The sequence below is a fragment of the Dermacentor andersoni genome, chromosome 11 (genome assembly GCF_023375885.2).
Source record: "Dermacentor andersoni chromosome 11, qqDerAnde1_hic_scaffold, whole genome shotgun sequence".
Taxonomy (NCBI): domain Eukaryota; kingdom Metazoa; phylum Arthropoda; class Arachnida; order Ixodida; family Ixodidae; genus Dermacentor; species Dermacentor andersoni.
This window is the reverse complement of record NC_092824.1, coordinates 109106193-109129580: the sequence shown is the minus strand read 5'-3', so window position 1 is coordinate 109129580 and position 23388 is coordinate 109106193. Positions and strand designations below refer to the sequence as shown.

Genomic DNA, 23388 nt, shown 5'->3' with positions numbered 1-23388 from the left:
GCACTCGGCTTTTGGTACTCACTGCAGTGTTTCGTCATTTCATCGCAGAGGGGGGCGCCGGCTTCTCAAACTTTGCAAGCCCGTCCAGCACGCCTGACAACGTCACCGTCCTGCATCTGATGATCGTGAGCGTGTTGTCCAGTGTCGTCCTGGTGATCCTCATCTGGTACATCGACAACGTCACCAACTGCAACCGGACAAAGACAGCCCGGCCGTTCTACTTTCCATTCAGAGTAGGGTGAACCTAATGCGCACCGCTGCGAGGGGAGGGAAAATTGCTTGTTTCGGGCCTAGAGTACACGGGGCGAACTATCGACGTTGCTTTGGTCGGGCGAACGCTGTCGCCGCAAGCGTCCTGCGCGCGGCGACGGACTTAGCCAATCCGGGCGCGGAATTGCATTTGCAGGACATGCTTTGGTTTCCTGCTCGTCCTCTTGTAGTCGCAGACAACTTACACATCGACACGAAAATAAATTCATGATTACCACCTAAGTAGGCATGGCTCATGGCGGCTAGTAGTCTTTCCCAAACATATGTGCCCCCCTTTTAGATCGTTGAAAGTGTATTTGACTGCAGTTTAAATAATAGATGGTTACAGCTCAGCGAGCCATCGGGCCCAGCGTAGACTCCACTGTACATGTTGTACCGCGCATGCGCACTGGCGTCTACGCTGGCTCGCTGAGCTATCACTATCTAACAAAGAAAAATGGCGACGTGTGGCATGCTATACGACGGCCGGAGCCTCACGCGAAGTGATGTCAGACATCTTGCTTTTAATTTTAGAACGAGTCTAAATGCGACGCTGTCATCTTAAAGTATGCAGCTAGAACGTTTCTCGACAGGCAACGGCAAATCATGCAGTTGCGTCTCAATATAGCCACATGTCACTCTGCCAGTGGCGCGACGGCGTGCCTGCCTCTTGTTCGTCAGCGAACGTTCTGCGTCGTGCCGCGGCTACATTTTTCTGAGGCGCGAAGTTCGTCCATGAAAGTTCGCACCATGTAGTATGGGAGGTATTCTGTATAAGTCCACCTAGTGGACTGTCCATTTCGGCCGCTGCTGTATTGGCTAGAGCCGCTCGTCTCCCCCTCTCTCGCACAGCTGCATCCAATCAGCAGCGGCCGAAATGGACAGTCCACTAGGTGGACTCTTACAGACTATCCCCCCCCCCCCCCATACCTTTTCCTGATACGTGGTAGGTCACCGTAATACTCAAATGCGTATGGTAACTTGCCGCGGTAGCCGTCTGTATGTGCATGCGCATACAGGCGGCTACTGCGGCAGGTTACCATGATAGTGCAACATGACAGCGCCAAGACCGCTTGCTTGGATCAGAATTTGTCTTGGCTACCTGATTTCCGTCGTGACAGCGAGAAATAAATTGAAAAAAATTAGGAGGACGCTTAAGCTTCGCCTTTATGAGTGGAACGCGACAGCCTGAAAGAAATCCCTCACTGCTTTGCACTCCTCCCAGCCACTTCAGCTTATGTAACCGCAATGTTTACCGGAAAACGCACGAGACGTTATTTGAGCAATCGCCAGCCGTTTGTGCGCAGGCGCGAGTTAAGAGCGGGCTTGAGAGAGAAAATCTGGGGGCTTTTGCTCCTTGAAGCCCCCAGATTTTCTCTCTCGTGCCCGGTCTTACTCGCGCCTGCGCCCAAATGGCTGGCGATCCCTCAAATGAACGTCTCGTGGGAAACGCAGGCGGCGAACGCTATGAACGAAGGCGGACTTTCTGGTAGATAGGCAGCCTCTTGCGTGGGCTAATCTCCAGTTATTGCTTCGCACTTTTAATATTTCACTCAGTGAAGACCTAACATAAAAGATATGCGCTGTCGGTGTTCTGTTTTTTTTTTTTTTTTTTTCATGACATTTGTTTGTGGGCTGTCATTCTCAAAAATTGCGAGGAATAGCTTCGTAAAGAATGAAAGAGAAGGTATGAGCAACGTTGGTGATAGAAGAGTTGTTGGGTATGCGTGGTTCGGAATAATTTTTGGCGAAGTCGACGCTGAACACGGAACGCCGGTACAGGATTTTCTGCGACACAGGGCCCTTAACGCTTCACCTGAACCCGTCATCGCTTAGCCATTCCTACCGCAGAGAACAAGGTATTAGCCAGTATCTGTCGTTACTATTGAGAACAACCGTTTCTTTTGACATTGCTCAGCCTAGGAAGGCGACACCAAACAATTAAGTTCTACCTATCAGATGGCACTACAGCATCACCGCTGGCGACGCCCCGACGATGCGGAATGCCTCATAGGCTGATCCAACGCTCCGGCACGGTACGCGATGACGGTATGCTAAAAACCTTGATCTCACGGTCTTCCAGGGCTCCACGGAAAGGCGACGCATGCACCGAAAGCACGACCGACGGCTTAACGGTGCACGCGTCACGGTAACGTATCGAGCAAAGTTTAAAAACTCTTAAGAAGTGCTACGACCAGCTAAGGAAGATATGGTGGTAACTAACGAGTGTACATGTTTGCTGGAACAGTGGCAAACTTATTAAACAGTGGGCATCGTTGGTTTTCCTCCCTATAACGTGCACTCTCGGTCAGCGGATTGTAAGCCCCGAGGTGCGTTATGCTACTGCGTAGGCGGCGTACTGGAAGCCGCCAGTGATCACGGAAGTCCCTGCGCCGGGTTCGACATCGCGGTGCAAGTACTACGAGCCAGAACCGGCGAACGTTGACCCCACGTTGCGCATCAGCGGCGTGTCGAAGGTAAGCGAAGCTCAACTACGAGGCTTTTGGGGCAGTCGATGACTCACCGCGAATTGCACAAAACAGTAAGAACATTAGAAGAAAAAGAAAAGAGCAAACGAAGTCTTCAACCAGATACGACAGGATATCGGTGATAGGTCCCTTAACATCCCTTAACATGATGACCCTTAACATCAGTAAATGCAAGTACATGACATTTTCGCGAAGCACTAACGCCTCAATGTCTTCAGAATACAGAATTAATGGCATCGGACTGGGGCGCGTGTCTACATACAAGTATCTCGGTGTCTGCATATCTGATGACTTGTCATGGCATACTCACATTGACTACATCATAGGTAATGCAAATCGCACTCTCGGTTATTTCCGACGCAATTTTTTCCAAGCTGCACAGCGCCTAAAATTAATGCTTTATGAAAATTTCGTTCGTTGGAAACTCGAATACGCGTGTGCACTTCGGGATCCGGCACACCGCACTCTCGTTCTATCCATAGAATCCCTTCAGAATCGATCAGCACGCTTTATTATGTCCAACTATTCACGTACCGCTAGTGTCTCGCAGATGAAATCGTCACTTAACCTTCCTTACCTTCAAACCTAGGCGCAACATCTCGCGTCTTTATTTATTCCACAAAGTGTTCCATCACCGTTCATTGAATCAGCAAGTCATTTCGCAGCCAGTGTACTTATCCTCCCGTATCGATCACAGGAATAAGGTAGCTGCTACTCTTTGTCGCACTGATATGTTCCTGCATACTTTTATGCCGAAAACCTGTTCTGAGTGGAACCGCCTTCCCTCTACTATCGCCACCTTAGCCGATGCATCATCATTCAAGACCGCTTTGACAGATTATCTTTTAAAATGACTCGAATTTTCCTGTTTTTTTATAGGCAATTCCGGGGAGACGACAAAAGTCGTTAGCGGGTATATCCGTTACTAACGAATTGCCCTTGGCTGTTCTTACGTTAGGACCCCGTACTCTGCCGGAACTGCATGTACAGAGTGGTCCTTTATGAAAAGGAACACGTGACCGCGTGGCCCGTCCTCTGCGGAGGCTGCTTAGAGCGCCAGCAAGTGCCAGCAGGGAGAAGCACGTCTGATTGTGGCGCCATCTATTGCCGGGCAGAAAAACCAGGCATGGCCGATAGGCAAGGGCGTTCTAGAATTAGCACGCGTCATAACTTTAACTTCGTCATAACTTTAACTAAGGTTAATTAAGTAACTAAGCAAATGTCGTCACTATAGAAATAACTAAGCCTGAATAATAACAAAATAATTGTTTATTTACCTAAGCTAAAGTTTCACCTGAGTGCACTTCGCTCCTAAACCGCCCCTAATCAGGTGAGGTTTATTCACGCTATGTGGGGAGTGGGTAGCCAGGACTCCGTGATGCAAAGTACGCAGAAACTCTACCAGAGTTGTCAAAGTGTGCATAAGCCTACCCCCAAATTTAGGTTGGCCCATCCCCAAATTTCAAGTAGGCCCACTACCAAATTTAATTGGGCTCACCCTCAAACTTAAAGTTGGCCCACCCCAAAATTTCTCAAAATTTCAAGTTGATTCACCCCCCAATATTAAGTTGGCCCACCCCGAAATTTAAGTTAGCCCACCTTCGTATTTCAAGTTGACCCACCTTCCAATTCTCTGAATGTCAAGTTGGCCCACGCCCAAATTTCCAGTTGGCGCACCCCGAAATTTAAATTGCCCACTCCCAAATTTATGCTGGCCTACACCCAAATTTTAAGTTGGCTCACCCCTACTATAGGTTACCCATGCATTTTCTGTGGACCCTATGTACCTCTATGGTTATTCTCTCTAATCATTCTTCTTCAATTGTTCCTCATCGATTATAAAGCTACCAATCAACTACAAATACACTATTGATTAAATGTCGTAACTTCGCACATTACACATTATTATGCAGCTACAAGGCATTACACTTCTCGCGTGGCGGACATATCTTGCTTAGGAACTCTCCAAAGAATGCTTACGCATTAAATTAAGCTGGGAGTGCCTATTAACTAGCGGGCATATTTTAGTACTTGCACGTTTCCAGTGTGCTAGCGCACCGAGTGCGGTTTGCTAGCAGCAGACACTGCGTTGCAGGTCCCGCCTGTTTCGCATCCACCTGGCGTGGGAGGTCGCCCACAGTCGCTTGCGCAACACCGTGTCTGTTTATTCTGCCCGCCAATAGATGGCGCTACAAGCGGACGTGCTACCCGGTGAAGCTAGGGGAACTAGGGAGCATGTTTTATTAGAATGTGAAGACGTCTACCCAGCGGTAGATTTAGGCACCACTGGCCTCCTTGAAGCCCTTAGGTTCAGGGGGAGCAGTGGTAAAGTAAACACGTCCGCAATAGGCATTAGTAAGAGGCGATTGGAGGATTGGTGGAAGAAAAGTAGGGAAACGACAAAAGACGGAGACGTACAAAAGCACAGTTCGCAATAGGATATCAGAAAATTTGGGTGTGGTAGTTCATAGTGGTTTTTTTTTCTCTTTCTTTATTGTTTTACCTAGGTATGACATTAGGCAGTAGAATAGCAAGAGCTTGGTGGCGCAACCCACCGCCCCGTTCCAAAGGGGACGCTCATCACATCCATCCATCCACAACATCCATCCATCCTTCCCCTTGCTGCCTGTTGCTGGCGCTCTAAGCAGCCTCCGCAGAGCACAGGCCACGCGCTCGTGTTTTTCCTTTCATAAAGGACCACTCTAAACGCCTGCCTGCTTTTGTATAGAGAACAACGAATCAACGAAATGCAACTGTGGGACTTCCTATATGTGAGACGGACTTGGACGCGTGCGAAGCGAATGCGAATATGCAAAATTTATGTGCCAGAACGTTATGAAGCACGACCTTAAAATTAAATTATGGGGTTTTACGTGCCAAAACCGCGATCTGGTTATGAGGCACGCAGTAGTGGTGGACTCCGAAAATTTGGACCACCTGGGGTTCTTTAGCGTGCACCTAAATCTAAGTACACGGGTGTTCTCGCATTTAGGCCGCATCGAAGTACGGCTGCGGTGGCCGGGTTTCGATCCCGGGACGTCGCGAAGCATGATCTTCACGGCTGTTAAAAGCGCTGAGAGCGACGGAAGTCATTACATCAGTGTTGAAAGAGTAAGCATTTGGACAAGATATTTTAGCATTCATAGGAACCTAAGCGTTTGAAGCTTGCAAACAAGCGAAATTCCAGGACACGCCCTCGTTTGCGAATATGGTACGTTGACGGAAACTATGGGAAGCCACACGAAAGAAGCCTCCCTTCAAGAACACGGCGTCTGCGAATAACGAAAGAACTCAGTATCGCCAATTTTCATTAATGCAACGGTCAGTCACTACGAAGGTATCTCGCGCCCCGTTCACTGCGCTTTGATGATGCGTGGCCTCCGAGACCTACCGAGACCGCGACGGCGGCGCCATCTAGGAGGACACAGAAGGGGTAACGCGCATCGCGCTTTCCTAGAGAGCAGTTGAACTTTAAATCCACAACCATTTCATAACGTAATTGCCGGCGCTTCAATACTAAATCGGGAACTGCCGAATGTGGGTCTCATAAAAGCTAGTTTGTTTGGTAATGCACAATGATAATGCGTATCATTTTTTTTTACATCAGTCATTTAGTGCAACTTTAAATTTCGCGCGACGAGGGAGGCAGTGGCACGATTGCGGCCCTCGTCCATAGATGACGACGCCAGTCCAGAACCTTGGCAGCGCTCAATCCTTTCCGTAGAGTTTTCGCGACAAAAATTACCAGAGCGTACTCTTGCGTTTCTCTCAACTCTGCTATGCCACGTCAATTTTTTTGGTTATTACATGAATTTGTCCGGTTTTTGTGCGCGTGGTTTCAGACTTTGCTGTAGCTTTGTTTGTGCTACGATTTATTTGCCTTCGTTGGCTCAAACGTTGAAGCAACCATAAATATCTCTCAACACGTATAATCGTTGCAAATTGTCGCTTTTATAAGACGACACATTGTCGAATATGGGTCAGTTTTAGAAGTCGCAAAGCTATTTGAAGCCAGAAAGGCAGATTCAGGTGCACATATACGCGGGGTGTCCGAGCCTACTTTAGTCACTTATAAAATATTCATAGGCCATGAAGTTGGGCAGAACAAAGGTACTGTCTTTTTTTTTTTCATTTCATACTGCTGTTATTTTTTCATTCCGCCTAATTAGATAATTAGTCTTAATTAATTAACCAGCTTGTCAAATATTAAAGGTAGATTAAACGTGCCAATGAGAAACTTGTAGGGCGTCATGAAAAAGTCCCAATGCAGCTTTCCGTTCCTCAATCGTGTTACATAAAAGTGTTTCTCCGAGCGTGAAAGAAGCGTCATGAAAAAGTCCCAATACAGCTTTCCGTTCCTCAATCGTGTTACATAAAAGTGTTTCTCCGAGCGTGAAAGAAGCCCGCGAATGCGCGCAAAGCGCCTCCAGCGGCCAGTCGCGCGGCAATCGTGGTTTGTATCGAGCGACAGAAGGCTGTAGCGGGAGTTTTTTATGGTCGCTCGACATTTTTTTCATTGACACTTTTAATCTAATTATAATATTTCAGAAGTTGATTACTTAGTTGACTAATTATTCAATTAGGCAGGAATGAAAAAATAATTTGAGTATATCCAAGCGACGGCAAACATTACTTCTGTTCTGTCCAGCTGCGTGGAATTTGAATATTTTTAACCTCTCGCTTAAGTTAACTGGGTCATCCTAAATATAAGCTGCACAGTATTCCCGTTAAGGCTGCGCTGCCACATGCAGCTCCAGTAGCTCAAGCAAGAAACTTTACTCGATTCCACATGCCACGAACGAAGCTCCCGGGTGTCCCTAAAGCCTATAGACCGCCCTTCCTACAACACAACAGCCTGTAGTTCCAGAAGTAGCTATAGTAATGCTGTTGGTTTAAAAACAAAACAAAAAAGAACATGCGAACGACAAGGCAAACGTACATTCCCTGTTGAAACTTCCATGCCACTGGGCCCGAAACAGGACCTTTCGCCGGGACGTACACCATGGGGTACCGTAAAAATTGGCCGCGTAGAAGTCCTGCACAGAATGCAGAAGCGACAGACAATTGCAACTCTGTCCGCATTCACAGCACCATGCGCGCCACCGAGAGCCCTAATTGCCAGGACCCAGCAACATATTTGAAAATACCACAAGGACCCTGCACGTTTTACATGATGGGTGGGTGAAAAAACACGTTAGTTGGTGTTCACAAAGAGTTACTCGATAATTGCTTTGAATTGAGCAGGGGTGACATGAACAACAGCGTTTGAGGGAGGACTGTTCCAGTACATGGCTGTTTTAATCAAGAACGACTGAAGGTGCACCACAACGCGGGGCACGGGTAGGGTGTATAGGTTCAACATGGTTGGTTCGCTGAGAGATGCGATCAGCTGTACTGATGGGAGAACAGTTGAATGAGGCACGAAAAAAAAAATGATAATAGTGAAAACGTTTCGATATGAAGAGAAAGCTTCGCGATATCGTGCCACTTGTGCTGTCGCTCGGAAATTTTCTAGCGTGCATGTATTTTATATATCTCCGTTGTTCTCACCCCCAAAATATTTTCCCCTTCTTCAATGTGTATGTATTGTATACCATACGGTAAACCCAAGTTTTAAAATAATCAACCAGTTGGGTTGATCTCGACTTGCTGCGACGACTAAATGCAGGCGAAACTTTTGTGTTTCTCCCACAGAGGTTTGAGAACCAGGTTGTCATGAACGACGTCAGCGTCAACGTGTTCAGCAAGCAAATCACCGTGCTTCTAGCGCCACCTGGCTGCGGAAAGACGACGATCATGAGGTTGATTACAGGTACGCGGAACACCCTCGATGCGCGCCTATTTCGTTATTTGTCCTGTGTAAAAAAAAAAATTAAAAAGAAAACCTGAAATAGTCTTCTTGGGGAAATAGTTTTCAGTATCCGATTCAGACCATATGGCCGTTCGTGAAAAGCTGCACCTGCACGTGTTTTCCTAAAAATGTACACTGATGCGCCTTGAGGCTTGCTCTTGTTATACGTGACATGCAGTCGCCGCCGCATTTTTTTAAAACCCTATAATGCATTAATGCTCACGTACTTCTTCCTTTGCACTGATGCTCTGTCCTTGCGATGCCTACCACTCAAGTACATTTTCGTTCATTTTATTACTATTAGTGTAATGCCCCCCTCTCCCTTATTCAGTGCCCCGCCACGATGCCTGTTAATTATTATAACCACATTATGTCTGAGCAGTGCGTCATGAGACGTCTGTATACCAACCTTGCGATTGTATAGTGGGTGAGAGGATCACGTTGTAGGAATGAGACACGGCAAAGACCTGTAGAACTCTCTGGCTTAGAAGCAGGCGGAAATGCAGCGCCATAATTATCTGCCCGACGGCTTTCAATAAACAGGTTCCATCGCGCCGAACGCCGGAACAATCACCGTGGGCCCGTATGACGTCATTCAGAACGGCGACGGAGCGAGGACTCTGCTCGCCTACTGTCCGGCGGACAACATTCTCTTCAACGAGCTCACCGTGGAGGAGCACCTCACCTTTTTCGGATCGGCAAGCGATTGCTCTCCCTTGTAACCTTTCTCATCTAACCTAACCTAATAGGTCCTATCAACATACATGACGAGGAAAACAATTTGCTCGGCGTCCGTGGCACTGAATTTGATGAGGTTTGTGGCAAATGGATTGTAGGGCGTAGTGCACTTTTTATTAAGGCAACATTTTTTTTACAAGCATTTTCGTAAAAATGACAAACCTTAAAACAACCGAAGCTGATCCTAATTCTGTTAACTGCGGCTGTTGAGATATCTAAAGCGACAAAATTGCCGTGCACATGTTGTATACACCGTCCTGGAGTACACTACTAGTAACAGAATAACGGACATATGCTGTCGCAAACTGGTAACAGCACTTGTCCACTCAGAAATGTGGTTTATAGAAGGGCGGTATAGGCTTTTGCTGAGGATTCATTTTATTAAAGCTATATAACGGAAGAAGTTTTGTACAAAGTAACATATGTCCTAAATTGAAATCCTGCTTCCAACGTAGAATTCATACTTCCTCCTTTAATGCAACAAATTTTATTCGGTCAGCCTAACGAGACAATTTCTGCTTTTCACATTTATTTGAAAAGGCAATTTGGAGTTGGCTTCGAACTAGAGCCTCCTCCTAAAGGTATAGACGGGGTTCGTGTTCATGTTGGAAGCAAAAACAGTAATGCATTTCCCCTCCGATGGAATACGTTTATTCCACTAATGCAAATTAAGCCCAACCTGACTATTACCTGCAGCAGCCTAAATGCAATCTATAGGGGAGTATGTGAGAGATCTCGAAACGGTAGAGTTAGACGAAGAAGAGCAAGCACATACTTCTGAAAGAGTGAAGTTTCCAGTCGGGTGTTTTCGCTGACTTCCCGCGGACCTCTGCGTTGGCGCGCAGGTGAAGGGCATTCCCAGGCACACCCTCCGCAGTGACGTAAGCCGACTGATGCGCGACATCGGACTGGCCTACTACCGGCTACGGCGCACCACCGAGCTCCCCGTCAGCGCCCAGCGCCTCCTGTGCACGGCGATCGCCCTGATGCCATATCCCAATGTGAGAGAAACGGTGATTCAGGAAACACTGCGCTGCGCAACACAGACGTACCGGCCCAGCACCAGCTCACACTTAAACCCTTCAGTGGCAGGGTGAAACATTTGTGTGCTCGGTGGTCGTTTCTGCCGGTTCCGTCCAGCCGAGGAAAAAAGGAAAGGCAGATCTAGCGCAGTTGTTTGAACCATAATTATCTGCCCAACGGCTTTCAATAAACAGGTTCCATCGCACCCAACGCCGGAACAATCACCATGGGCCAATATGACGTCATTCAGAATGGCGACAGAGCGAGGACGCTGTCAGCCTACCGGTATTAAAACAAAAACCGTCTTTCTATGTTTTGTTTTAATAATGTTTTAATTAAATGATCGACAAGACGCACATGCCGTGTGCAACTTTGTTTCCAAGTGTAGGCGCAAGGCAGTATTCACGTTCTTCTAATTAATTGATCCTCTTCATTTAGCAAAATACTCTAAAGAGAATTTACAGCCCTTCTTGTTACCACTTTATGCATTTCCATTTCTGACGGTGTGCGCGACGTCAGCAATCACGTCACCAACCGCGAAAACAATTCATTCCTTTCTCTTTCTGCTTGCACAATATGCCCAGTGAATGGCGTGGCTACTGATTTTACAAGCACTCGCAGGACCAAAAGCGAGCACCTAAAGCTAGACGCCAGCACTTCTCATAGGGGTCTGTCAACATGGTTGTGTGGTTTCGATTTTTTTGCCAGGCCGGTGGCGGACGCAACCCTTCGGTTTGCCATCCGCTGACGTCATTACGCGACGTCCGCGTTCAATCAGACGTCATTTGTAGGAAATAACTCCGGACGCGCTGGCGCGCTGAGCAACATATACTCACTACTTCAACCACGTAAAAGGGGAAAAGACGCCGGCAAAGGGCTCCCGACACCCACTTGCCTTCCGAAGAGCGCACGTAAACCCTTAGCGCGCCAAGAAATTGTGCATGCGTGAGCATGACTGTTTCCTGCAACAATCGGCTCAAATTAGCTAGTTTCAACATAGCCGAAAAATGTCTGGGGCCCTTCCATAAAGAAACAAATTGGATTCCGTCAAACCCACACAAATGCCTCAAGTCGTAAGTCGGAACGACTCAGCTCGGCTTGACCGCAATGACTTGTTTGTGTCGAGTCGAGATAGCAGCAATGCCAAGCTTGGAGGCTGTTTCACACTCAAAGTGCATTTCACAAAGCTGTTTTTACAATACAAGCCTTCACAGAAGAGGCGCCAGCCAAACGTAACTGCTAACTTACAGCAAGAATTTTGGATCGCCACAGCTAATCGCAAAGTGTTCTTAATCCCAAGGGGCTCGGGTCCGATTACCATATCCCCTGCGGGCGCAGTGCCGTGATTCAGGCCGACCCGTTCGCGTTCCCGCTTTAGTCCGACGAACAAAAGACGGCCGCACAAGCTGGCTAGTCGTGCACGTCGGTCGGTTATGAGAGTGAAAGGCCCGAGCTGTTTGTGAAGGACCTATCCTATGCCCGTGACCAGGTGCAGATGATCCTGCTGGACGAGGCGACGTGCGCCATGGACCCTCGTACCAGGCGAGAGACGTGGGAAATGCTGTTCAAGGTCCGGCGGTACAAGGGGGTGTTCCTCACCACCAGCGACTTTGCGGAGGCAGAGGCCCTGGCCGACCGCCTCGTCGTCCTCCAGCACGGAGAGCTGCACTGCGTCGGCTCGCCCGAGTACATCAAGACTCAGTTCGGCATGGGATATATGGTGCGTTTCACGGCGAGGCATAGCCGCCACTGCTTCTTTTTTCTCGGCTTCTGTGAGTGCAAAGCTCAGCTAGTTCTACCCCGAAGGAGACAAAGAAGTGCACCTCCGGAAAAGAAAATAGTGCATTCGAACTGTCTCATGGAAAGCCTAGTTTCTCGTGTGAATCGCAGCATGGTCGAACAGATATCAGGGTTATAGTCAAATTAAGGTTTCTTTCTGCTTCTCTTCTTACTTGGTACGTGTCGACATGCTGCCATAAAGCATTGATAGAGCATAAAGCTGGAGTGCAAAGTGTGCTATGACGTGTGTGATATGATGTATAACACGGGCCCCAGTTCACTTGTGTACATAAATACTGCTAAGAGGAGGAAATAGTAATTTTGACATACTCGTGCGCATCATCCACACATGCGGGACAGAATCTGCACAAATGCGGGACAGAATCTGTAGACTTTTTGTCTCCCGTGCAATGTCTCTCTCTCTCTCTCTGTCTGTCTCTTTCTCAACCAAAACGTTTTGCTTTAAAAATCACGCAGCTCCGGCTCAGCAAGGGCACAGGCTACCAAGACGCCGGCGTGCAGTCCCTCATCCGCAAGCACTCCCCGTCCGCCGAGAAAGTGATGGACAAGTCGACTAGCGTACAGTTCAGACTCACCGGCAGTTCTGAGATGATCTCGACTATCATGCGTGACCTCTTCTACGAGCTGGAGGCGGTCAAGTCCAAACTGGGCATCGCCAAGATGGACCTCATGGTCACCACGCTCGAGGACATACTGCAGGGGTGCGTTGGTTCCTCAGAAGCCTTTTCTAACTTAACCATTGCGCAAATGTTGAAGCTGCTTAGTCTTCCGGGGGCCGGGTCACCATCATCACGGAAGTCCAAGCTCAGGCCGCTCAGCCGATGGCTCACGAAGTTTGTGTTCATGTCTTCAAAGTACTCGGCGTACATGTCGAGCTGCTTCTGGAAGTCTTTGTCATCATCCGTGTAATCGTTCATCCGGTTTTCTGCCGTGTTGTTGTCTCTGTCGTATCCATAAGAAGCATCGTATGCAAAGTCATGTTCGGGGGCAAGAACATTGGTGTCTGCACTGCAACAGACAAAAGTCCAGTTCGCTAGTGAAGCTGCTATGGATGTTGAACTTCATCAACATAATCTTCATCCACTTCGGTTTCCGTGGCAGCTCCTCGAGCCATGGGGACATTATTGCATGCGATTGCTGATGTCATTTTTCAGGGTCCTCGTTTTCCTTTGCGTCTTCGTCTTTTCTCGTTGTCTTTCTCGCGTCCAAGTTTTCATCGGTGATTTTCTCAGAGCGGACTTCGTGTATGGCCCAGTGTTACAGCAGCAGCTACAGACGATTTTGCTTGCAAGCCGAACGATGTTCATCTCTCAGTTTGGACTGAACGTCAACCGAATAGATTGTGGGCTCCCGCATCTGACGCATTGCCGCTTTAGCTTGTTGTATCGCTGCATTGACATCGCTAAGTTAGAGGTTGCTGGCAGTGCCGGTTTATTGAAGCGTGTCATTCTCTTGTACGGTCGATTCAACCTCACTATTTTTCGCTCTTTCTCTTTTTTGTTGCAAGCACAATCGCATCCGCGGGACTCTCGTCCCTTTTACGTTTAATCCTAACGGCAGTCGTCATCGCTGCAGAGGTTCACGAGCGAACTTGCGCAGCCACAAACGAACAGCGGTGTCAGTGACCGGCGGACACTTCTCGACCAGTCGCAAGCGTCCAGCGCGACTTCAAGTGCGCTGTCGTTTTCTGTTTTACGTATTTTACCTTTAAGGAAATGATAAATCGACGTATTGTTCCAAATCTTCCTGTATCCACGCTCATTATTTTAAACTTTAGTGCAACTTTTACCAGGGGTCTCATCAGATTCATCGACTTCAATATCCTCATCTGTATCCTTCTTGAAACCTTAATAAAGTTTGATTGATTGATTCATTGATAGACTGATTACTTGCGCAGCGTTAATGCGCTGTCTGTTGTCTTAAAGGCAGTGTGGGTGTTGTGTGAAGTTAGAACTTTGCACAGACCCATATAATCGTTCAGGCGACGTCTATATTACAAGAGCGTAAAAATCGGACGCAGTGCATGCTAAAAGAGACAAATTGACAACGAGAGATGTGAACGACAATTGGCGGATGCCAGATCCGTCAAACGAGTAGCAGGGGAAATGCTAAACCGACATGCAAATGCACATAACGCAGGTGTAATAGGTGCAGGTGGAATGTTACCATTAACACACTTTTGTACCTGTCGTATACCTTTGAAGTCATGCAGCATTACGTATATAGCGTTGAAGTTTATTCTAGCACAATAACGCGGTATTTTATTTCAGATCACTCGTTACTACAGCAGCAGTGTAACGGCCACGTGATCTCTTGGCGAGGATCTCGGCGCAGGAACCAATCTGATTTCGCGCAGCGATAACCACTCTTGACCTCTCGACGAGGATCGTGTTGTTGTTGTGGGCGCAGGTACAAAGCTCGCTTAGCGCAGCAATAATTATTTTTGCGTAACGCAAACGTAGTACATCTACGCACCCTATAGCCTCACTAAAAACTGAAATAGTAAACAGCAAAGCCGGCTTTATGCACATCAGTGCTGAATTCTGGATAAAAATTACCAAAATCGTTTCATTATTTTATTGCGAAAGCAAATATATGGACACTCCAGGCGCATTTCTGTCGTCGCCGTTGCCGTGATGTTAAAGTCCAAGGGCGACAACATCGTCGCCGCGCGTCATATGCTGTATGTACGATTGAAAGCACGCTAGGTAAGCTGACGATTGCAGATCCAGCTGGCGCGCGCAAAGGAAGAAAGTGGAGAGCAAACGTGCCGTCTTCCGTCGCGCGAAATGCCGTGGGGTGATGGGGGGGGGGCGACATTGTGCTCCCACTTGGCTGCAAATTTAGCGACCGGGCGCAAGTGGGCAGACGATTGCGGCTCAATCTCGCGCGCCATATATGGAGGAAAGCGGGGAGGCAGGGCGGAAGGGAAGGGGGGCTGGCTTCGAATCCGCCAAGTGCGTACTTGGCGGATTCGCAGCAGATAAGCAGCAGATAAGGCTCATACCTCTGTGCGCGCTTTGTTGTCGCAGCACTTGCGTTGAGCAGATAAGGCTCATACCTCTGTGCGCGCTTTGTTGTCGCAGCACTTGATTTGAGTGAGATAGAGCGGGCGAAGATAGAGCGGGCTCACATGTGCACCAGCGCTTTGACAGCGAGTGTCCGCTATCATCGAGTGTGATGTGTTCATGTTTGCTTCTGTGCGCTGGCATCATGCTTCTTAATGTTGGTAAGCGAATGTTTCCAAGTTTACAGGGCCGATAAGACTATACTATCTTTACTTTGTGTAGCCGCGTACTAATTTGCTATCGCAATTGATGCTTCTCTTTTAGGGCGAAACTGCGACTCTTTAAAAATGGATTTCCCTATGCGCATATCGCGGTATCAGTCCGCTTCTACCATACCGACTTGCAAAAGAGACCCGCGCGCGCATTCGCCGCACTTAAAGCGAGCAAAAAATAAAAATCGCGACAGGACCACAAAACCGAAGTTACAGTGAAGACATAACTTCTGACAGGCAAGATATCTCCTACATAGCCGTGGGATGGATCAAATGACAGCAAGTTTAGATTATAACCGCCGTATCGGCTCTGCATGTTTGCAAAGAAGGTCCTCGCTGATGGTAAATTATGTGACAGCGGTTGAGTACGCGCATTACAAGGTTACAGTCAAAGACTTTGCTGCGCGACGAGACATTATCCGCGGCTTCTTTTTTGATCAGATATCCTCCTAAAGCGAGCACACTGTCCCGCTCATACAGCACAAACCAAGGTACATCTACGCATGGTAGCGAAGCTCCCATAGAAGCCCATATGCCCTGCAATGGCGGCTTGTGCAGGCATAGCAACGCCATCCACATTTTGCGGGGCCAACTTCTCGGTGAAAAAAAAAAGTTAACGTTTGCCGTTCGAGGCTTGGTGTGCCAGATCATCTACTGCGCCAGCTCGCGTCACATCGCATACTAAGAGCAAACAGTACTAATGAAGCGTAAGTCAGAACATTCGCCACAACGTCGCGTCACAATTCATCATGAGTACACCCATCTGTATATACAGACCTCATTCCATAACGGCAGAGATTACACCGGTGAGCCTTGAGCGTTTTGCATGAATCCAGAGCGACGGGTTCATACATATACTAGACTAAGTACCACACGCATGTGTTCTTGGTACCAACACACATCTGTCGTTTCGTCGTCAAGATACAATCTGCGCCTCGTTGAAATAAAGAAAAAAGCACGCTTTAGCCTTCAGTATAACACAGCACGAGCTTTTCTCTGGTACTAAGACTTAGCTAAAACGTATTCTTGAGTGAAAAAAAAAAATTAAGGCAGTTAAAGATACTGATCTAATATTATAAGTGCATTTGTACTATATATTGCGATTACTTTTTATGGCTTCGCATAACAGTTTTGACGACGTAACCGCATTAAATACGCTAATGCAATTTCGGTATATCTCTGTATGCATCACCACGAGCAAATTTCAGAAAGGCTGCACAATTTCGTACTTACTATTAGGGGATGGAAGCAAATCATCCTGTGACTTCACATTTCCCTATCGTAATGAAATTATCTGTACTTTCTCAAATGTTTCGATTGGTGACGTGTATTTCATGCATAATTTTCATCAAGTAGTGCTCTGCCCCGCGAGATGTAGTCGCGCTTCAATCACGCTGAACCACATTTCAGCCTCGTCTTTACGACCATGTGAATGAAAAAAAGCTTGGAAGAACCAATAAGACCACACTGCAGCAGCACTGGAACATCCTGCAGAAAAGAAATACAACAAAAAAGCTGCAGTTTCGCCCGAAAGGCGAAACATCGATTGCGATAGAAAATTAGTACGCAGCTATACGAAGTAAGGATAGTAGTTTTATCAGCCGTATAAACTTGGAAACATTCGCTTACTGGGTTTACAAGCATGGTGTCAGCGTGCACAAGCAAACATGAACACATCACACTCGATGAGCGCTGCCACTCGTTGTCAAAGCGCTGGTGTGAGTAAGCACGGCAGCAGCAGCGAGCGAGGTGACCTTCGTGCCGTCGATCGCTTCAACGCAAGAGCGGCGAGAACACAGCGCGCACAAAGGTATAAGCCTTCGGTAGATCTACGTTCGATATATGCTCACGCTACCGCGCAAGGCCGTGCAAAGTACGCACTTGTTGGCGGAGTCGAAGCCGCCTTCTTCCCCGTACCTCCCGCGCTTTCCTCTATAAATGGCGCCCTAGATTGAGCCGCGATCGTCTGTTCCGTCTGCGCCCTTTTGCGGAATGCGCAGTTGCTCCTGGCGCACAGCGCCGTCCCCGTCCCTCCCATCCCCCACGGCCTTTCGCGGGACGGAAGACGGCGCGTTTGCTCTCCGCTTTCTCTTTAGTGCGCGCCAGATTGAGCCGCGATCGTCGGCTTCCCTCGCGTGCTTTCTCACTCGCACATGCAGCATACGACGCGTGGCGACGGTGTTATCGCCTTGGACTTGATACGGAACCTCACGGCGACGCCGACATCGACGGCAAAGATGCACCTGGAGTGGCCACATATTTGCTACCGCAATAAAATCGAAAACACCAAATGGAGGACCGATGTCATAGGCTCAATCCACGGCTATGGCCGCTCCGTCGACTTACATAATGGTGATAACGCGCTTTAGATTTAGCTTTTAGTTATAGCTAAGCAGCATCAAAGGAACGAGGTCCTTGCTCTTGAGTTTCTTTGGCGAAGGCTCGGTGCAATTTTCCGCTAAAATAACGTTTTGGGGCAAGATGACACAGAGGACCATGCGCAATTAGGAGCATCTGTTCCACAACTGATCAAGGCGTATTGAACTGTTTCAGTCTCGATAAAAAAAATAGATTGCATGTATATATGCGCGTCGTATAGTTCGATCAAGAGAACCGCCTCACGACTGCCAAGTTCATACTTACTACTTGCCCTGTATGCGGCGAAATAGCAAGCACGTTCATGAAGCTGATCGTTAAATCGGTCTGTTCATTATGCAGTACATGATCGACGGTGAGCTAGCCTAAAACCCGCAATTCCAGCTTGACAGCTCATAAGACCATCCCCTCATTTCTCCTATACAGTAAGACTCGACAACGTTAAACGGATGCCAAAGTGGAAAATCGGAAGTACTAGTAAATTACGTTACAGTTTAAAAAAAAGGCGCGATTGCCTGGTATACATATATATGTATACCAGGCAATCGCGCCTTTTTTTTAAACTGTAACGTAATTTACTAGTATATATGTATACCAGGCAATCGCGCCTTTTTTTTAAACTGTAACGTAATTTACTAGTACTTCCGATTTCTCCTATACAGTAAGACTCGACAACGTTAAACGGATGCCAAAGTGGAAAATAAAGAGCCAATTACAACTACTCACCGTTACGTCATGAATTTTGACGAAGTATGCATTACATATTAATGTGCACCAAGATTGGGCACCAGAAAACATACTTCGAAATTTGTAACATCGCAATGACGTACTTGCGCAGGGGTGTCGGCACAACTTTGACCCTCATGTTCTTATCTAGCAATCGATTACCGCGGAATCAACGAGACAAACCATGATAACACAGTGGCTACAGCGTTGCACAGCGGAGCTCGAGGTCGCGGGTTCGATCCCGGCCATGCGGCCGTATCTTTATGGGCGCGAAATTTGAAAACGCCCGTGCGCTTGTATTTAGGTGCATGTTAAACAACACCAGTGGTTAAAAAGCCCCCACATGCACTACGGTGTTCCTCATAATCAGCTCGTGGTTTTGGCACGTAAAACCCCGGAATGTTTTAATTGCCGAAATTGAAATTTTAAAAGAATACTTTGTCAGTGCTCTCAGTGTTTCATTCTTGCGTGCCGTATTAACGTCGGCACTTTGGAAACTTCGCTAACGCTATCCGTGTCATTTCTGCGATCGGTTTATCGCAGCATCAGCGAGCGGCTTCCAGTGCCAGGAGCTAAACTAGCCGGTAAAACAAGGACCAAGAGTTCTTCGATTTCGGCAAAAGGGAGCGGCATCCGCACTGAAGGAAGAAACGTGGCAGCGGGGACGCAAGCCGGTAACGGTGAGCGCTCTGTCGCCTCGCAGAGCTCGCGCAACCAAGCTGGTCGCAAAGAGTCGCTCTGGTCGGAAAGCGACTGTTTTGGTTCAGTCGCTCGCTGCTGAGTCGCAAAGCTGCAGGCCTACTTACGCTCAATCCGCATGGCCTTACGCACGGCTTCCGCACGGCTTCCGCACGGATTCCGCACGCGTGCGGACGTGTGTGCAGCTGCGCATGTTACACACAGGTGCACAAATTTGTGTTTCCACTGGGTCCGCATGAGCAGCGTAAAACGAAATTTACGCACCCTTGTGCGACATGGGCACCTTTTTGCATGTCCGCACGCGTGCGGAAGCGGAAGGCCGTGCGAACTGAGCGTAAGTCGCCCCTTAACCGATCAACGGTGCAGCAGCAGGACGTCTGCATACGTTGACGCTCATTTTACGTGTCGACGAGCAGATATGGACGGCAACAATCGCGAGACATTTCGGTGTGGCCATGTGAATGTCGCGCTAGCCGCCAGTGTGAACATAGGTTGTCGCGAGTCGCTCCTAGGTCGCCATTCGCAGTCTGCTTGATTTATATCTACCTCACATATGAAGAAAAAGAGAACAAAGGAAATGACTGGTTAATTAAACAAGGCCATGCGCAGCTGGCTATGCTATACACTTGGTAAAAGAGGGGGGGGGGGGGACAAGAAAAATAAAGGTAAGATAATGAAGAGACAGCCAGTGGGAACACATACTCTTCAGAGAAGTTTTCGTCGAGTCACATGTAGGTGTTCTTACACAGTCCGTTCTCATTCAAAAAGTGCAACAGAGCTTTTTTGCCGTTGTGCACGTCGGAATCCTTAAGCCAATTGCTACCAGGTTACTTTTCGCCGAGAGCGATCTGCTACCCAAGCAGCTTAATCTAGCTTGCAGAGCACATGGTTGAGGGTCAAGGTACTGGCAGTGGGCAAAGAAAGTGCCTTGTCTCGTCACATGCTCTCGCAAACGATGCATGCGGCGCTGTTCTATCTTGATGCGAAACGAACAGAGCATACTTAAATGCGACGCCCATGGCCATATGTGACGCAATAAAGTTGTTTAGCGACGGGACAGACCGCGTGCCAGGCGGAGTCGCAAGTTGGAGTAGAGTGGATACAAGGATTCAGTTGGGGAAATCCGGCGAAAAACGTTGCCAAAGTGTGATGTAGCGAGCAGGTGATCATCAGTGCTCCCTGCGTGTGTTCACGATGAACAAATGTGCACTGCGGAAGAGTACCGTAACTCTACAAAAAAGATAGTTTAAAAAGAAACATTGTGTTGCTCCAACGAAAACACCAGCGCCCTAACCACTCAAGGCCGTCATCAGATGCTACCTAAAAAGAAAAAAAAAACAGCTCTCAGTCAGCGTTTCCTTCGATTCGTATTGGCTGAAGCACGTCCGAAAGTGCCCGTGTGGGAATCTGTCGTACACACGGGGTTTCGTTTGCACGGACGCGCAGTTCAGGTCCATGGCATCGAACACGCTCTGCAAGCCCTGCGCAATCGCACCGTGTTCGGCCCCGTGACGGTGACGTCACGGCTCCACTGCCTGTTCCACAAGCGCTTCCTGAACTGGACGCGCACGTCCATGACGCGATCCATGCGCTGGCTGCTACCCGCCGCACTGCTCCTGCTGGGAGGATACTTCGAGAGCTCCCTGCTCGCCCCCAGCGCAGGCCTCGACGTGACGCTTGCCTACACGGTGCACAGCATCGTCGGCGGCGGCGCCATGGGCTTCTGCGGCGCCACCAAGGGCGGGCGTTTCAAGGTTAGCTTCCTGCTTTAGCTTTAAAGCAGTGCTTCGAGTGTTTTGGCAATGTCCTAAAGCGCCAACTGGCAGCAAAACTTCACTAGGGCCAAATTTATTAAAAATAAGTGGTATGTGCTATCGAAGCAGTCTTGCCGAAGCTTGTGGGCTGCTACTGTCTATTTCAGCCTTTATACAGCTCGTGAGCAGACAACGCAGTCATGCCGAGGCGCATACACAAATGGTACACTGTTCATATCAGGAAGAGAACGCTGTAAGTAGCGTAGGTAGCGCGGAGAATGTCTCGCGCGGCACATTGCAAACGGAGCGAAGTGTTTCGCGACTGCCTCGATAATCGGGAAATAGCGAGAGGCAGCGCGTGGGTGACGCGTGGGCGCGGTTCACAGCAGCCGCCCCGCACAGACCTCCGTTCAAGCAGCGCTTTGTTTCCATACGGACGACGCGCGCTACTCTGGCGCCATATCGTAGCCATCGTCTCCGCACAGCCCGTCTTGCCCACCAGTGTAACGGCGACAACACCTAAGGGAGAGTCATATCAAGCCTTACTCGTAGCCGCTCGCCATCAACTCTTGCAGCAGCAGTAATACCCTCCCTCCGTCACGCACGCTGGAACTGTGGACTGACCTCAGCAGCTGATGCCATGGACGAACGTGGTCCCCCCTACCTCACCCCACCCTGCCCCCACCCCCTCTAGGAAGCGTAGAGTTCGCCCACGCAGCTGCAGGTGCCGTGGCCGCCGGCAACTCAGTGCATGCGCAGGCTGTCTCCCCTCCGCTCCTCGTCCGCTTTCCGCCTCATGCTTTCACTATAGCCTCCTCCTCCACTTTGCTCCTCGCGCTCTCTTCTCTCATCTCGCGCTGCGCTCCGTGTTCGCTTTCATATTTCGCTGTGCTCGTTTGCTCGGATACGAGGTACAACACCGAGGAACGCTGACGCTCAACGCAGGAACGGTCGCCTAGGAACCGCGCTGTATGGACAAAGACATCGCCTAGGGCACATCGCAAGTCGCCATCATCACTGCAGTAGAGATTGCTGTCATCACCGTGATTGCTTAGGGAGCAGCAGCGTCGTCTGCTGAAATTCTGGTTTTAATTTAAGCTTTTAGTAACCGCTGCTCGCAAGAGAAGGCGCTGGTGGAGGTAGGTGAAAAACGGAGACGTACAAAAGCAAAGTTCACAATAGGGGGTCAGAAAATTTGGTTGTGGGAGTTCATCGTGGTTTCTTTTTTCTTTCTTTTTCTTTTTTAAACCTAGGTAGGCCAGCACATCAGCAAGAGCTTGGTGGCTCAACCCACCAACCCGTTCCAAAGGGGACGCTCATAACACCCATCCATCGAATAAGCCCCCTCAATAAAACTAAAGGTAGCGACATTCCTCCTCGCCCGGCGTATCCTCCTTCTAGATGCCTCGCGCTTTCCCTCGTCGCTCGCCCTCGCAGTTTGGTTGTTCGCTCCGGGGCGCGCAAGCTTCGCCCGTAGAGTTACGCGAGGTGAGACAATAAAAATTGCTCCTGGGTGTTCGTCGCGCATGGATCTTTGCCGTATTTAAGGCTTGTTTATTGTGTGTTGCACTAGGAGCAACGATGGAACGCTTCAGGTTAACTGCCTGCTTCAATTTAGAAGCCTTTTGAGGCTAGTTTTCGTGGACAAATTCCTTTTAGTGTCGAGTTCTAGCACAAAAATAAGAGCTATTTCTCTCGCCAATAATGCATACCTAATGTACACGATGTTCATATATACCTGCCAGAGCTTTATTTCAAGGTTATGTCGTCCAAGACCAGTGTGCCTGCGGGCAAAAACACTGTCGTGACTCGCACAGATCAAGCAGCTTCGCGAGTTATTTCTATCGCATTGATCAGGTTCTTGGCTTTCTAAATAGATTTGCCCGACGTGAAAGGGGCGCGATGAAGTCGAGGTTTCGTCGCTACACGCGAAAGGCGATGTGCTTGCACGTGTGAGCACTATGTAGCTGCTGATTCAACAACTCGGGAGTGTTTGCGCTGCTCGAAAGTCCGTACGTGTGTACCTGCATGTACCCAACCGACTGCTGTGTGTCGAACTTGAGCACTTTCATAATTTAATCATCTTAGTACCACGTTGACCGAACGGAAGGCGCGCGAGGTATTAGATTTTTAGCAGTGCCACATTAACGTAAGGTAAGTGCGGTATGGGCTACGGCATTACCATTGCGTAATAATCTACCGCGATCAACGAAGACGTTTAAGCTACGTGTGTGGCTCGATGCGTACGGTATATGATAACGCTGACAGTGGCTAACGTTCAGGTTTTGCAGAATACAATAACTATGTGCTGAGCGCGAAATATTCATTTTGGCGAATGCTATAGAAAGCTTTAGCTTGTCCATAGCCTGAATAACGCGAGCGTCATATAGAAACGTACGCGAC

General features: G+C 48.5%; 1 protein-coding gene across 2 annotated transcripts in view; it reads left to right on the top strand.

The window, feature by feature from the left end:
- The first annotated feature begins 53 nt into the window (after positions 1-53).
- Positions 54-23388, top strand: part of LOC126539446 (phospholipid-transporting ATPase ABCA3-like) — a 37047-nt gene continuing 13712 nt past the window's right edge. Inside the window, exons 1-9 of one of the 2 annotated variants that reach the window (XM_055075321.2) lie at positions 54-233; positions 2601-2726; positions 8433-8550; positions 9133-9287; positions 10173-10328; positions 11840-12070; positions 12607-12851; positions 19076-19212; positions 20678-20985. In XM_055075321.2, the coding sequence (XP_054931296.2) occupies positions 120-233; positions 2601-2726; positions 8433-8550; positions 9133-9287; positions 10173-10328; positions 11840-12070; positions 12607-12851; positions 19076-19212; positions 20678-20985 (1590 nt within the window). In that variant the 5' untranslated portion in view covers positions 54-119. Of the gene's footprint in view, positions 234-2600; positions 2727-8432; positions 8551-9132; positions 9288-10172; positions 10329-11839; positions 12071-12606; positions 12852-19075; positions 19213-20677; positions 20986-23388 lie in introns of those variants that run through there. The other variant, XM_072285687.1, reaches the window with a different exon arrangement.